Raw genomic sequence first — 17114 nt, forward strand, 5'->3', positions numbered from 1 at the left:
AACAAAACTTTAGATTAGTGAAGTAATTCCCATCAGAAATCCTTAGCAGAAAAGTGTTTTGGAAATTCAGGATCTTTCCTTTATGATTTGAAAATCTCATGAAATGAGAATTTAGTAACTGATTAACTTCATGTTTAAGAAGACAATTCTAGCAGTATAGTACTGTATTTGGAAAAGAGAGAGGTTTGTTTCTTGCCCTAAATGATCAATTCTGTCCTTGCATATTTATGATTAATAGATATTTTCTGGCAAAATAGCGGCACATGAGGAATGTAACTAAAACTATGTTCCTTGATTTTGGTAGATATGTTTAAAAGGCAATGGATTATAAATTTTCAGTAGAGCTCAGATAGGCTTTGATGGTATGGGCAAAATGCTGGTCCTTGTATAAATTGTTTTAAACTGTGAATATTTGCGTGATATAATGCTCTTGTTTTAGTGTTTAGATGTGTGCTAAATGTGATTGACCACTACCGTATTCTTTTAGCTGTGCATTTAGTAAATGATTTATTTCTTTCCATTCTTTGGTTCTCTCCTGCCTTTAGGGAGTTCTATATTTATTAAAATGCAGGAAAGGGAAAAGCAATTAAGCAGAAATTTTAGGAGAAGTACATGATTCTGTGCTCTTTTAGCTAAATAAACAAATAAGTTTATGTAAAGCAGATATAAATAATTTTGGCATTCCAGTTATCAGTCATTATTTGGTATAAATCTGTTCATACTATGCTCAGAAGGTGTTCAACAGTCAAACTGATAAATTTCTGTGAAGTATCATTTTTCCTGGGTATTCAGTTTGGAATTTTGCTTTCTGTAAAATCTAAGTTATCTAAGGCTTTATTAAAAAGAAAATGCTTGGGGGTGCCTGGGTGGCTCAGTAGGTCAAGCCTCTGACTCTTGATTTCAACTTAGGTCATGATCTCAGGGTCCCAAGATCAAGCCCTGCATCATGCTCTGTACTTGGTGGGGAGTCTGCTTGAGAGTTTGTCTCTTACTCTGCCCCTCCCCTGTTCTCTCTTACTCTCAAATAAATATTTTTTTTAAGAAAAGAAAGAATATGTTTGAAGTATATAGCAGGTCATTCTTCTGTATGGATTTAAGTATGCCATGTAACGTAAGGAGAAAATTTTAGTAGATTAAATAAATACTTGAGTTAGTTTAATATGTACTTAGTTTTATTTGCTATTAATAAATGGACTGATGAACTTTTTAAAAAATGAAATATTATTTAGAAGTCCTGAGTATTTTAAGGTTTAGCAAACATTCTTTATCTCAAAAACTTAGTCCCAGGTAAATAATTCAAAATTTCACTGGAATATATAAGAATCAGATTGGGTTATTTTACATTTTTGGATAGAGAGCTGTTTTTTAGAGAAAAAATCTCTACAATTGGAGTTTTATGTTTTATGACTGTGGGAAAGTCACTTTACTTCTCTGAGCTTCATTTTTAAAAAAACGTAAATTTATGCCTCTCAGAGTTGTAATAATAATTAAATATGGCGACACTGACAACACATGGGTGAGGCTCTGTAAATGCTCACTAGATGTTAGTTGAACTTTTAGCATCATTTATTCTCATATGTAACTGTAGTTAATATTTGAAGAATTTTTGGTATAATGATGTATTTTTAAAGATTTTATTTAAGAGAGAGAGCGCATGCACTCGCAAGCAGGGGGAGGGGCAGAGGGAGAGGGAGAGAGAGACAAGCAGACTCCCCGCTGAGCATGGAACCCGATGGGACACGGGGCTTGATTTAGGACCCTGAAATCATGACCTGAGCCAAAATCAGATGCTTAACCTACTGAGCCACCCAGGTGCTCCAAAGATGTATCTTGAAGTAGAACTATTTCCACTCTATAAAGTGGAATTTAGGCTTTCATTTGTTTAGGAAACAACCCTGCAATGTGTGCAGTGTGTACAAAAAATACTTTATAAAAACATTTTTCATTTTATTTCTTTTTCTTTCAAACTAAAGCCATAAATATTTTTTTTTAATGAGAGATGAGTTTTAAATATTTCCAAAGATAGCACTAGGAGAGTACAAGTGAAACTTTGAGGGGGAGCTATTGAGCAAAGTCTGAGTATGTTCAAAGGGAGATAGTCTCCTAAACCATACGTTTGGTGAAGTAGGCTGATAGGAGTAAACTATGGTAGTCTGCTTATGGCCATTGTCCAGATCAGATTTCTGAATTACACATTGAAATTTACTATATTAATAACAAGCCATCTTCTGGCATTAAGTTATAAAGGTAAGTACCAGGTAAATACCATAAAGAAACCATCTAAATAGTATGTAAACCTATGTAAATGTCTTAAAGAAAGCAGGTAAATCCTGTGTAAATACTTTAAAGAAACTATGGTATAAAGGATGTCCTTCCAATGGGGAGATGTTCTTAGAGGCTTTTTTTTTTTTTTTTTTTTACTGTTACAGCAAAATAACTGGGAAAAGCCCTATTTCCATTTATAGGATAATGATAAATAAATAAAATGTGCTATATTCACAATGGAATTTTATACATCAGTGAAAATCAGTGAACCACATCAGAGATTGGGTAGCTGTTCATCCACCCTTTTCCTCCTCTTTCTGGCCAATAGTTTAGTCACATTCCCCAGCCTCCCTGAATTTCTTTGATGAATATTTTAAATAACAGAATTAGAAAGTAATGTCAGAGACTGTTGAAGAAGAAAAAAATAGATGCAGAAAACATGCCAGTTAGATTCAGTCATACTTGCTTCTGGAATCAGAGTAGTAAGGAAGAATTCCTTCAAATTATAAAGAAAGTTTTACAAATGCCAGATGACATACAAGAATTTTCATTCCAGGTATTATTTTGAAAGTGATTTCTCTGTTTTAGCACACGAACTCAGACTTTTCCCCTGTTATCATGAAGACATTTTTTTATTAGTCAAAAGGAGAACCAAGGGGGGGAAATTAAATAAGTGTTATCTAAACCCATCAGCACTACTGATAAAACAACCTAGAGAATATACCCAGGAAATGGGTCTGAATGGGTCATTGGTTATGAAGAGAAGTATATTCTCATTTTTACCATCTTACCATTTTATGAGACTGATATTATTGTTACCAGGTTATATGTGTTATAAGTAAATTAGAAATAACTTTTCAAAGTCATAATAGTAGTTTAAGCTATTAAAAATTTCTAGAAATTTCACAACATTCTTTCCACTTTTTAAATTTATTTCAGATCTTAAAATAGCTATCTTTTATGAGAGCGAAGTTGTAAAATTGAGGAATTAAGAATTTGTATCATTGAAATGTTGGGATCTGAAAATCAGAGAGAAAGAAACTGAAGTGAGAAAAGTGCATCTAGGTAAAAAATTACATTAAAAACCAGAACTCTGAACAGGAAAGGAAATCACACACAAAAAAATACTAGCTGACTCAAAATAATCATAAATGAAACCATTTAGGCACAACAGCAGAAAGGATCCATATCAACAATCAGCATAGATAGGAGATACTATAGGAATGTCCAAGTAAATAATAAACTTAAAAATTAAGAGTTATATTTTAAAAACTAAGTCCAAGTGTTTAATTTGAAATATTTTAGACTAAAGTCATCTAGATTTTTCAATTTCTTTGCCATCATCTTTTATCTCTGAAATAATAAAATATCTACTGAAAACTAGAATTAATTGTTAGAAGATCACATCTAGATACATCTAATATTCAACATCAGAGTAGTTCCAATTGTTATCCTGGATTGGCAAAAAAACAAAACAAAACAACTTTAGGAGAACTCTATAAACAGAAGCTGTAAGTAAATAGTTGGCAGGCGTACTTAGCATATAAAAAAACTATTCGAGTCTTTAGCTCAATTGGAATTTAAATAAACCCCTAAAAACGCCATATTTCCACGTATGTTGAAAAACTTTGCATGTCAAGGTAGCCCAATATGTGAGGAATAATTCTTTATAAGATTAACTCTGTGGTATTAAGACTATAGAGGAAATACTTTAAAAAATAAGCAATATCTAGGGGTGCTTGAGTGGCTCACCCAGTTAAGCATCCAACTCTTGGTCTGGGCTCAGGTCATGATCTCAGGGTCATGAGATTCAGCCCTGAGTTGGGCTCTGTGCTGGGCATGGAGCCTGCTTGGGATTCTCTCTCTCCCTCTGCCCCTTCCTCTCCCGCTTGCGTGCTCTCTCAATGAATGAATGAATGAATGAATGAATGAATGAATAAAAATAAGCAATATCTAAATGATCATTGTGGTTTCCTTTCTGCTCATGACATAGAGCAGAAAGAGTAGGCTAGCTCTGTCACTTACTAGCTGTTGTTTTTGACTGTTTACTCAACCACTGTGAACCCATTTCTCCATCAGACTTGCTGTGATGTATGTAAAAATCTAGTAGGAAATTTAGTGGATATTCAAGATTTTGTTTTTCCCTTCGGACAAAACTGTTTTGTATACTGTTCTCTTGAGTATCTGAAAAGTGTTTTCATGTACATTTTTGAAACAAACCATTACCTATTGGTCACCTCTGTGGGTTTTTTTTAAAAACAGTTGTTTAGTGCTTAGTATGTGTGACATACTGTTTTAAACACTTTATAAACTTTAACTCATTTAATCTTAAGAAGCATGTGAAATAGGCACTATTATTATCATCCTCATAGTAAAGATGAGGCACTGAGGCACAGATATGTTAGAGAACTTGCCCAAGGTCCACAGCTAGAGAATCAAGGACCCAGGTAGACTGGCTCCAGAGTCCTTACCCCCCTCCCCACACACACATGCCATCTCCCTAAGTGATGAAAGAAAAAACATCAAGCCAGATGACAGCCTTAACTATGAGAATGCTTCAAATATGTAAAAGGAAAAAAAAAATCTAAGGACGCAGACGTTCAAATCTTGTGTTTTCTCAGCAAGTGACATCTTAAAAAGGCTTTGCTTCAGTTTTAAGAAGTCTGGCCCTAAAATAAGGAAGAAAATCTTACTTTAAACAACTGGTACTAGTAACATTGTCAGTGGTAAGATGAAATAAAACATTTTCAAAGAAGTAGGAGTAGGGCTCATAATCTTAGGTATATGGTAGAGTCTTTTAGGGTTAATACAATATGAATGCTTTTGTATGCTTTATCATGAATGATTCCTGGAATATACTAGGAAGCTATCTCTCTTCTACTTAAAGTACAAGTAGTTACCACAGATAGCTGAGGGGTTATGTATTTATTGTGTGTACAGGCATTCTTTCATACCTCTCATGTTTACTTTGATGACAGCCCAGGATAACATTTAGACTTTGTACATTTAACCTGAGCTTTTTAAAAATATCTTTATTGAAGTATAATTTACATACTGTAAAACTCACCTACTACTGTAAGTGTACATTTCAATTGTACTGAATTTATACAACTGTGAAGCTTTGATCACAGCCTACTTTTAGAACATTTCCATTATCCTAAAAAGTTCCCTCGTGCCAGTTTGCATTCTGCTGTGTGAGGTTTTAATTTCCTTTATTGTTATATGGTTGTTTCCCCCTTGTACCTTCTTTCACTCCTTTAGGTTGCTTTGTCTAATTGTTATATCTGGGTTTTATGGAGTTAGTTTTTGTCCTTTATTTTGGCTTCTTTTAACCTTGAGTTATTATTTATTCAATCAAGTGGCCTTGTTATGAAGTCTTTTAAGGGGATCAAATGACAGTTCCTAATCCACAGTAATTTAACTGCTATTGTTCTAGTCGCTTTTTTACTTCTTGCATCTGATGCTGTTGGTACATGGATTGGTGCTCACGGTGGGGAGGTGAGACATGTGGAGAGGGGCATGGATTAGGGGTCTTCTTAGTGGAAGAATCTATAACTGCTGTGTCCTTCACTGTGTGCCGTGTTTTCCCTTCTTATAAAATGCAACAGATCAAATGGCTCTGTGGGTAAGTAGAAGAAAGAGTAGAGAAGGCACATATGTGTATTTCTTTTCATCTTCTCTTTCTATGCGGAAAGAAGTATAACCCTCCCTTTTGTCCTGTAGGGAAAAGATAGGAGGCTGGAGAGGATTCAGTGTCATGTTCTGGGAAGATGGAATAATAGAAACAACAGAACTGTGTTGCATTCAAAAAGTCTTAAAAGTTTGTAGGGATCAAAAGAGAAATTGCTTATTCTTATTCACTCGCCATTTTAGTGAAGAACTCAGTAGAACAAGACATAGCAGGCTTAGTTCAGAGCTTGAAGTATGAAATCATAATACAAGAGGGTTATCTCTATATTCAAAGGAAAAGAAAAGAAAACTTGAATATATTTGGGAGCTGTGGGGCCAAGTCATAATAATGTACTCAATATAAAATTAAATAGATGTACAATTTTTAAGGTGCTAAAGTCGGAGTCCTGCAGGAAAATGAAATTTAAAAATATAATAAATTAGATCAAAGAGCTATTGGGGAGAAGAATCTGTGCAGGCTACAGAATAAAAGAGATGAAAAATAATATGACATAGAGGAGATATTCTAGCTTCAGATTCAGGAAATCATGATTTTAATTCTTACCCCGATATTAACCAGCAGTAATCTCAGATAAATCATTTAACTAATCTGGGCCTCAGTTTCCCCATGTGTAACATGAAAGGGTTTATTGATCTTAAGTCTTGAAGACTTTTGTGCTTTACAATTATATAATGAGATGGCAACACATGAAAAGATGTTGATTATTAGCCATTAGGGAAATGCGGATTATAATCACAGTACCTATCACTGCACACCTGTAGCAATGGCTAAAATAGAAAATAATGACAGTACCAAATGCTGTTGAGGAAGCAAAGAAACTAGATCACTCATACATCCTGGGAGTACAAAATTGTATATTCACTCTGGAAAACAGTTTGACACTTTCTTACAAAGCTAACCATTGCAGTTACCTGTGACCTAGCAGTTGTGCTCTTGGACATTTATCCCAGAGAAATGGAAATTATGTTCACACAAAACCTGTACATGAATGTTCATAACCTGTTTATTCATAGTAGCCCCAAACTAGAAACAACGGAGATGTCCTTTAAACAAACTGTGGACATCCATACCACGGAGTACTACTCAGCAACGAAAGGGATGAGCTGTTGACACATGCGGCAACTTGGCTGGGTCTCCAGAGAATTATGCTACGTGAAAAGAGCAGTCCCAAAAGCTTACTGACTATATTATTCCATGTATATAACCCTTGAAATGACAAAATGATAGAAATATGGGAACGGAGTAGTGGTTGCCTAGGGTCAGGGACTGGGTGAGGGGTGAAGGGCAAGGAGGGATTTGCTTATGAAAGGGTCACAGCAGAGATTCTATGGTGATGGAACTTTTCTATCTCTTGACCCAGTGGTGAATATACAAACCTATACAAGTGATAAAACGGCAGCGTAGAACTGAACATAAACAGGATACGAGTAAAACTGCTCTGGATAAGATGAATGGATGGTATCCATGTCATTATCTTGTTGTGATATATACTATAGTTTTCCAGGATGTGACTCTTGAGGGAAATTGCCTAAGATTAAGGAGATCCCTCTGTGTTATTTCTTACAAACACATGGGAATCTATAATTATCTCAAAATAAGAAGCTTAATTTAGAAAACAAATTATGTATATTTTATTTACCCTCATATCCTCACTGAGTAGAACAGTGTTGGATACATAGTAGGTACTCAGTATTTATTTACTGAATAAATTAGGGGGATGACTTGTGTGCGTGTATAAAATGATTCTCTCATTTTGATTCACAAAAGGAGGATCCAGTCGCCACTTAAATCTTATTTGGGTAATTCAGCCCAGAATAATAACCTTTATCCTGCAGATTTTACCTAATCATATGATCACTTTGAGACTCAGCTTGACTCTCCCATGTTGATGTTTGCTGTTACTTCCTCTTTCTAGCAAAATCCCTAACTCCTAGAAGGAAGGATAAACTAAAATTCATTTATGATAAATTAGCTTCAAATGCACAGTCTTCATAGATGGCTTCAGTCTTGATTATGGTAGCTGATAAGTCTTGAAGTCTTGTACTGCAAGTACACCAATTTTGTTCTTTTTCAAATTTGTTTTGGCTATTCGGATTCTTTTCATTTTGAAGTGAATTTTAGAAACAGCTTGCTAACTTCTAAACAGAAATCTCCTGGGATTTTGACTGGGATTTCACTGAATTTCTAGATCAATTTGGGGAGAGTTGACATTATAGCAATACTGAATCTTCTGAATCATGAACATGGTATAGCTTTCCATTTATTTAGATATTCTTTTAATCTCTCAGCAGTGTTTTGGAGTTTCAGTTAATAGGCCTTGCAAATCTTTTGTCAGATTTGTCCTTATTTTTCATATTTTGAACTGTATTTTAAAATTTTTTCAGGTACCATTTGCTTATTGTTAGTATGTAGAAATACAGTTGATTTTTGTATATTGCCATACTACTTTCCTTTACATTCCACTGAGTAGAACTTGGTCATTGCTTCCCTCACTGCAAGTTTGGCTGGAGAATGTTACTATCTAGCTATCTTTCCAGAAAGAAAAGAAAATGAAATTAATAGATAACTAGTAACAGTCCATATGTTGATTATGTGATGAAAATATTCAGGATTTAGAAGTCTCTTGGATTTATTTTTCTCATAGTACAATAATTTTTTTCTCGTGCAAAAAATTGCTTTCGGGAGCATTTTTAAGTTCCAACACCTTCATATGAAGCAAATCATTGTGAAGGAATAGATAGGTTCACTAGTGAAACATAATAAAAAATAAAAGTTAAATTAAGCACATTCAAGTATTTGCTGTTTGATAAAGGTGACATTTCAAAACTGCTGAGATGAACTTGGAGTTGTAATTTAATATGATATCTTAGTAGCAATGCAGACATAAGTTTGTGAGATGCCTATTAGATTGGAAATTGGGGGTCACCTGTCTATAGATGGAATTCAAAGCGTGAGACTGGATGAAATCACCAAAAGACAAGTAGAGCTAGAAAAGTCCATGGACTAAGCCCTGGGTATTCCTAAGTTCAGAAGTTTAGCAGGTAAAGTAGTAACAAGGAAGACAGAAGAAATAGACCATGAGTTAGGAATAAAATCAGTATGGAAAGTCAAGTGGAGAAAAATTTTCAAAAAGGACAGAGCTATCCTTGAGCCAATTGATACGTCACCCAAGACAAGAACTGAAAATTGATTGCTCAGGTGAGCAGTGTGGAAGCCATTGGTGGCCTTGACCAGGGCTGTATCAGGGAATTGTGGAGACAAAAGCCCAATTAAAGGGGATTCAAGAGAAAATGGGAGGAAAAGAATTGGAGAGAGCAACCATAGTCAACTTCCAAGGAATTTTGCTCTAAAGGATCAGTAGACAAACTAGGTGGTAGCTGCAGAGGGCTCTGTGGTTCCACGATTTGTTGTTGTTGTTTTAAAATTAAAGAATTTATAAAATGTGTGTGTGCTGATAGGACTATAGCAGAGAAAATAGACGATGTGAAAGAGAAGGGAGAATTGTAGGAACCACATCTTTGACTATTAAGAGGGATCTAGTACACAAGGAGGGGCCCTAGAAGAAAGGGCCATTGGAGCAGGATTGTCACGGGAAGGAAGGTAAGAGAACATGGACCCTGCTGCAGGTGGTAGTTGGATAGATGTGGCAAGTGATTAAGTTCTCATCTCATGCCTCATGTTTTTTCAGTGTAATAGAAAGCAGGGTCATTAGCTGCGAGTGAGGATGGAGGAAAAGGAATGAAATAGTAATCTAGCATGAATGGGCTGGAGAGAACTGTATTATTATTGACAGACAACACTAAAAGGCTCCCTTGAGGTTAGCGGTTATGAACTTAGAGTGAAAACAGCTTCGTTTGTTTTTTTTTTAAAACTCCACTCATGTTCAGGTGTCTAGGTACAGGTCCAGAGTAGGCAGTGTTAATTATTTATCCAGCGTTAGGTTTTGTCACGCGACTTTGTGGAAGTACTAGAAAGGCAAAGGAGTGAATTGAAGCTAGCTTACCAGCGAAGTGAGAACATGGGGTGGGTGAGGGATAAGGAGGAGGTGGGAGGGGCAGCCCCAGATTGCAGATTTAGAAGAGCTGAGGAATGAGAGGGAATGAAGAGTGGGATCTTTGATTTGAAACTGCAGAGGGTTTTCAGTTATGATCAGATGAAAACCAAGAGTGGAGGAGAGGAGATCAAAATACTGGGTGGCCAGGAGAGTGGAAGGATTATCTAGGTGGATACTGAATTTGTGCTCAGAACTTGAAGGCCTTGTCTATTAGTTTCTAATTATCTTTTGTCTGTTGGACTCTGGTAACAGTCTTAGTGTTCTTACTTAGTAAGAGTTACATGTCTCTTTCATAGTTTCTGTTTTGTGAAACTAATGTTAGCTTCATTCCTTCTAATGCATTTTAAATTTTAGCCATTGCATTTCTAATTTCCAAGAGCTCTTCCTTGCTTCTGATTAACTTTCATAGCATCCCTTTCTAGAAAAAAAAACTTAATTTTTGATGATCTCCATGATTTGTTATAATACAAAGAGTCTGATTTTTTTTTCTCCCTTAGGTTTGTATCTGCGCTCAGGTTATTATATTTTTACATGTCATTTTTTTCTAAGTGACGAAGTGTATTGAGTTATCGAGTTAACTTTTAAATATCTTTTTATTTTAGGTATCAAAAAGTAAAGATGGAAAAGAACAAAGTGAAACTGTATCACCGTCCGAAGATGAAACATTCTCCTGGCCAGGTCCCAAAACAGTTATGTTGAAAAGAACATCTCAAGGCTTTGGTTTTACATTAAGGCATTTTATTGTTTATCCCCCAGAGTCTGCAATTCAATTTTCGTATAAGGTAAGAGAAATAATTAAAGTAACTTGAAAAAAAACCCCACAAAATAGTTCCTGTCTTCTTCTTGTCTTCCCCTCAATCTCCCCTCCTGTCTTGTGTAGGAAAGCTCCATCCTTCTGGGAAAGGGCGTTTAATGAGATTATTATTGGCACACTTTGGGGAGGGCGGTTTGAATTGAGTTGAGCCTTGCTGTGATTTCACTAGAGTTTATAAATAAGTGTTCATATATGGATATATTTTTTTACATTGTAGGATGAAGAAAATGGCAACAGAGGAGGTATGCTATAAAAATTTTAATTTTTCTCTGAATGTTTTTCTACACATCTTTCTGTTCTTTAAGTAATAATAAATGAGCTGATACAGTTTTTGAAGTCCAAATGTGTAACTGTTAGATGCGAGAGTCATAGAAATCAAATAATTTTACTGTCAACTTCAGAGTTCTATGGATCCCATCGGCTCATCATGATTTGAACATGCGATGACTTTATTGTTATTAGTATTTATGTGGGGGAACATAAACGATTCTGAGGAAACTAATGCTGATATTTTTATTTAATTAGTAATCTAAATTTAGTAATTCTCTTAGGTAAGAAATGCTGTGTGTTTTATCTGGTAGATTTATTGACCCAAATATTGAGAAGTAGAGCATTTTGGGTCTTGTAGTTAATCTTACTCCTGACTTAAGCATTATATTTAATGAGTTTAACAGGAGAATCAGGCTGGGGATAGGGGTATTTCTTAATAACGTCCACGTATTTTTGTTTTAATTTTATGTGAACTCTAATAAGCTAAAATTTACATATAATAAAATGCACCCATTTTAAAAACTTTTATTTCTAGATAATTTGAGACCAAAAAAAACTTGATGGAATAAGCACAGTTTCCATATATCTATACTTCATTTGACTTCCCCTAATGTCCAACAACTTGCATAAGCATGGCACAGTGAACAAAATTGAGAAATTAGCATTGATACAATACTGCTCTCTAAACTACAGACTTTATTTGGGTCTTACCAGTCTTTCCCCTCACATCCTTTCTCTGTTTCAGGATTCCACTTTGCTTTCGGTTGTCCTGCCTTTTCAGTCTCCTCTAGTCTGTGACAGAGCCTCAAGTCTATCCTTGTATCTCATGGCCTTAACACTTTTGAAGAATCCCAGTCAGTGATTTCATAGATTGCCCATCAATTTGGCTTTGTCTGGTGTTTTCTCATCATTAGCTGGAAGTTACATATTTTTAACAAGAATACCATATTTGCACCTATTTTAAGTGTATAGGTGCCTTTCAATAAATACATAACTTGTGAAACCACCATCCCAATCAAGATATGATACCAAAAAGAACCTTTCAGTAGAATCGCTATGTTTTACGCCTGAAACTAATGTAGCATTATATGTTAACTATATGCTTCAATAAGAAAAAAAATAAATAAACCTTTTCATCATCCCATAAGGTTCCCTTGTGCCCCTTTGCTGTTCCTAGACGATCACTAATCTGCTTTCCATCACTGTAGATCAGTTTTGCCTCTTTGAGGGTTTCTTATACATGGAATAATACAAGATGTATTCTTTTGTGTCTTTTGCTTGGGATAGTATTTTTGAGGTTCCACCACATTGTATGTGTAGGTACTAACAGTGCTGTCTTTGTATTTTTTGCTGAGTAGTTTTCCCTTGTTTGAATATACCACAGATTGTTTATCTGCTCACCTGTTCGTCCACTCAACTTTGTAATCCCCATATCTGATTTGAAGTCTCAGAATGGTTATGCTGAGGGTTAAATGAGAGGGAAAACCATTTCCTTTAGCATTATCAGAAGTCATCTGTGAGTGTAGGACCCTTCAGAGTTGTCTCTGTTGTCTCTGTTGCAAGAAGGGCCAGTCTTGTATCACCATCTGTCATACGCTGGGGTTCAGGATGAATTCCAAATGTTACTTGGCACGGGTTAGAAACAGGTGTTAGTGAGGAAAGGGAAAACTTACAAAACCAGTGTCAGCAAGAGAAAAGAGGATGAGGGTCCTCTGTCTTCGCATCATCTTGCAGAATAATGTGCTGGTGCCTGGGCGGCCTACGACACACAACATCTAGAATCTCATGCCTGTCTTGTTCTGCTCTCCATTGGGAGAAATTTTCTTCTAATAAATGTAGAAAAACAGTTCTAAGACTTTATGCAGGTTATGTATCTGACATAGCTCACTGAAGTGAGTGGGTTTAGTTACTTGCTTTGACTAGAGAGAACAGACTGAAACACTTGGAGGGAAAACTAGATCTAGGTCTAACAGGAGCATGTTTGGAGAGGAGTGTTCTGCTGGGGGAATATTACAGTTTAAATACCTATGTTATTTATTAATGTTTACCTAACCTCATTCAAAAAAGGGTTTGTGTCCACATGAGAAATACATGTATTGTAATAAGATTTAAAAATAAGATTAAAAAGTTCCTGGTGAAACAAAAATGAATTAAACTGACTTTTGGGGAGATTTACTGCACATAAATGTGTGCTGTAGATCCTATACTGGGTTATAAATTTGCTTTTGAGCTTTTCTGGTGGCCAAAGAACAAACAAAGATATGGTTAGTTAAGGATTCACATTATCTATAAGAAAACAGCATCCTGTTAGCACCGAGGCCGAGAGAGATTTCCCCTATGTGCCCTCATGATGGAAAACAAAAGAGTAGTACAGTAGATAATATACTTAATCCCATTCCTTCAGATGACTGTTTTTTTAATGTATCTTCAGTGTAAGGTGATTTCAAAACCCCAAGGTCCAGTCTCTTTAAATAAAGGGCTTCTCAGCTGGGGACAGCTTTGCTCCCCAGGGACACGTGGCAGTATCTGTAGACGTTTTTGGTTGTCCTCATTGGTGGTAGTGGGGACGGTGCTACTGGCATCTAGGGTAGAGGCCGGAGATGCGCAGAAAATCCTGTAATGCGCAGGTTAAATTGTGTTCATCGCCTGGTTGAAGACTTAATCCATGCCAGGCATCATAGTATATGTTACTGTCCTATTTCATACTCAAAGTAATACTGAGAGATGTGAGACAGTATCCCCATTTTGTAGATGAGGAAACCCAGGCTGAGAAAGATGTGAAATGACTGGCCCAAGATCACACCGCTGAGGACCAGAGCTGGACTCCAGACCAGGTGTCCTAAGTCCACCTGCATTTAACTCTGCCACCCTGCTTCTCTTTATTTCTTTTCTTCATTTATTTTTGTTTAAAAATAATGCTGTCTTTTGGGCCGCCAGGGTGGCTCAGTCGGTTAAGTGTCCGACTCTTGGTTTCGGCTGAGGTCATGATTTCCGGGTCGTGAGATCAAGCCCATGGGTCAGACTCCACGCTCAGCAGGGAGTCCGCTTGACGGTTCTTTCTCCCTCTCCCTTTGCCCCTCCTGCTCACACGTGCACGCTCTGTCTCTCTCTTTCTCAAATAATCTTTAAAATAAATAATGCTGTCTCTTAAAAAACAGTTTGACTTATGTAAAGTTAAGAATTAGTGGATGAAATAGGATATATTTAGTATGGTATGAAATTATTCTGTGATATTTCTCTGCCCTGAGAAAGTTAAAAACAAAGAAGTTTAGGGGCACCTGGGTGGCTCAGTCGGTTGGGTGTCTGCCTTCGGCTCAGGTCCTGATCCCGGGGTCCTGGGATCGAGCCCCGCGGTGGGCTCCCTGCTCCGCGGGGAGTCTGCTTCTCCCTCTGCCTGCCTCTCACCCTGCTTGTGCTCTCTTGCTTGCTCTCCCCCCCCTCTCTCAAATAAATAAAATCTTAAAAAAAAAAAAAGACGCTTGCTCCATATTTGTCGTATTTGTGGATACCTAAGGACAAAGAATTCACATGAAAGTCAGGGATATCCTAAGTTTAGAAGCCGTGAACATTTATGGGAGCAGTCATCACTTATTACTCAATTCTGAACACCTGGCTAGCAGTGGACTCGGAAAGTTCATTGAGTTTAAGGAATGCCTAATGCTCTGCCTCCTTTGCCTCCCAGGACCAAGGTTTGCTCTTGTCATCCCAGTTGGTAGTGGGGTCACGGGTTAGTCCACAAGAGGCCTGGTTCACCAAAGTATAGCACTCATAATACCATTCCAGGGCGCCTGGGTGGCTCAGTCATTAGGCATCTGCCTTCTGCTCGGGTCATGATCCCAGGGTCCTGGGATCCAGCCCCGCATCTGGCTCCCTGCTCCGCGGGAAGCCCGCTTCTCCCTCTCCCACTCCCCCTGCTTGTGTTCCCTCTGTCGCTGTGTCTCTCTCTGTCAAATAAATAAATAAAATCTTGAAAAAAAAATACCATTTCAACTCAACCCATCAACCAACCATAAGTACATATTTTATGTGAAAACATTTCCTTTATAAATCATTTTTGACAATGCAGCCTATTTAGAGACAAACGACATTTAGTTTATTATTTTAATTCAACCAAATGTTAGGTTTTTTATTTTACAGTTTCATTTTCTCTTAAAACTTATTTTCAAGCCTAGTGAGATTACGAAATCCTTTTATGTAAATTTTGTTTTAATGAAATAGAATCGCAGCCTCCAGTGTAATGATCCAAGTCAAAGCCTAGAATCACTGGAGAGGAAGTAATTGCCAGAATTTTATTCAAACTCCTAAGAGATCCTGTTATAATGCCAAAATTCTGTGAAACAGTTGAAAGGGTTTGTTTTAGTGCTCTTTCCTTTTGGCAATTTAGTGGACTCTCTTTTGCCACTTACTTTTCTGATTATTCTCCTTACCCAGCTCTCCCATCCTATTGTGTTTCTTATATACTGTATATGTGTACTGTCTTGTGTTTTAAAACTATTTTTTTCTTGTTGATTAGCTTTCTGTATTACGGTGAAAGTAATATTTACAAGAAAAAGGCCATCAAAGTAGAAAAATATTTCTTGGTGGTAATAGTTGCTCGTAGATAATTGCTGTCTTGCTGCTGTCGTGTTGCCCCTTAAGTCTCTGGAGAAGATATTCATAAGTAATGAAAATAAGAACAATTGAAAGTTTGTAATTACGATTTTTTCTTTTCTACTTACTCCATGAGTAAAAATTCTATCTCAGTTTAATTGTGGGGCCATTTCCAGTATATTAAAATGTGTTTAACGTTTTATTGGGTGCTCAAGTAACTGTTGGAGTTCTGCTTTGGGATTAAAATCTATCTTTAAGCATTAAAATAGAAAAAAGTAACTGGAAATATGATAAATTTTCTCAGTAGTAAAAATTTCCTTTGTGATTGCAGTTGTTTCTGACTGGACAGCTCTGTAGCCTAGGTTCGGGATTTTTTTAACCAAGGCTCTTGTAGTGGCAAGAAAAAGAAACTTCACGAAGCACCTCAGGAAAGATGTATTAATTCTAAAAAACCAACAGGGCATCTCCAAATTCAATGTCAAGAGCAACAGGATACCTGGGGAGCCACAGGCACCAGAACTGGGACCTGGAAGGCTACTAAATGCCGAGAGTAACAACAACAGAATCTTGGCTTTGATCTTCCAAAGACCCAAACTCTGGTATTTACTGGAGGATCTAAATGACTTTCATAGTTAATTTTGATTATACCTGATTTTCTCATGAGCTGACATCTGTATAAGGTACAGCCTTCACTGTATCTTCTTTTTCCCTTCCTCTCTCATCATAATACTTCCAGATTTCTGAGAGCAAAATCTAATTGGGCCAGTTCATCATTTTATGCCAGCTACACAGTACCCAAATGCTTAGAGACCAAACATTCTTCCATTTAATGAACAGGTCAGTTCTGGAAAGCTGAGAAAATTGGGTGTATTTTATGCCACTGATTTCCATTAATAGGCTGAAACCTGTTCCCTCAGAATAATATAACACTAAAAATGGACCTGAAAATTTGTTGTAAGGGGAAATTCTTATTACGGGCAGGTCCATGGTCTATAGTGTGGAATGGGGCAATAGAAGCATGTTTCGTTATTTCTGTACTGTAGCAATACTAAGTGAGTTCCCTGGGTCTCTACTGATGTCTTTGGGCATTAACTAAACCCCTTGGGGCCCATTTTTTAACTATATTGACAGTTTAAATGATTTGAGTGTCTCTGGTAGGTAGGTAAATATACTAATTAGTTATGTATTTTTATTAATTTTTAATACCATTCAGTAGACTATCCACAGGTGTCTTGACATTATCTTGAAGATACCTTAGGAAGTAGAGATGTGATGATGTCCAGGAAGGAGGAGGAGGAGCTGTTGGCAGTGACGGCAGCTGACTGACAATGTGCCAGGCACTGTCCTGAGATTTTGCAGGGATTAACTCATCAGCCTTCTGGGGTGGATAGTATCACCGCCAGAAGCGGAGGCGGGAAGTGTTTAAGTAA

General features: G+C 36.7%; 1 protein-coding gene across 1 annotated transcript in view; it reads left to right on the forward strand.

Moving 5' to 3' along the window:
- The window catches only part of ARHGAP21 (Rho GTPase activating protein 21), a 132827-nt gene that overhangs the window by 46448 nt on the left and 69265 nt on the right, over positions 1 to 17114 (forward strand). The window contains 2 exon segments of the mRNA XM_028114185.2: positions 10613 to 10792; positions 11042 to 11066. Coding sequence (XP_027969986.1) covers positions 10613 to 10792; positions 11042 to 11066 — 205 coding nt within the window.

Source organism: Eumetopias jubatus, unplaced genomic scaffold (assembly GCF_037043125.1).
Source record: "Eumetopias jubatus isolate StellerSeaLion01/CBP00866 unplaced genomic scaffold, mEumJub1_p1.0 scaffold_8, whole genome shotgun sequence".
NCBI classification, from domain to species: domain Eukaryota; kingdom Metazoa; phylum Chordata; class Mammalia; order Carnivora; family Otariidae; genus Eumetopias; species Eumetopias jubatus.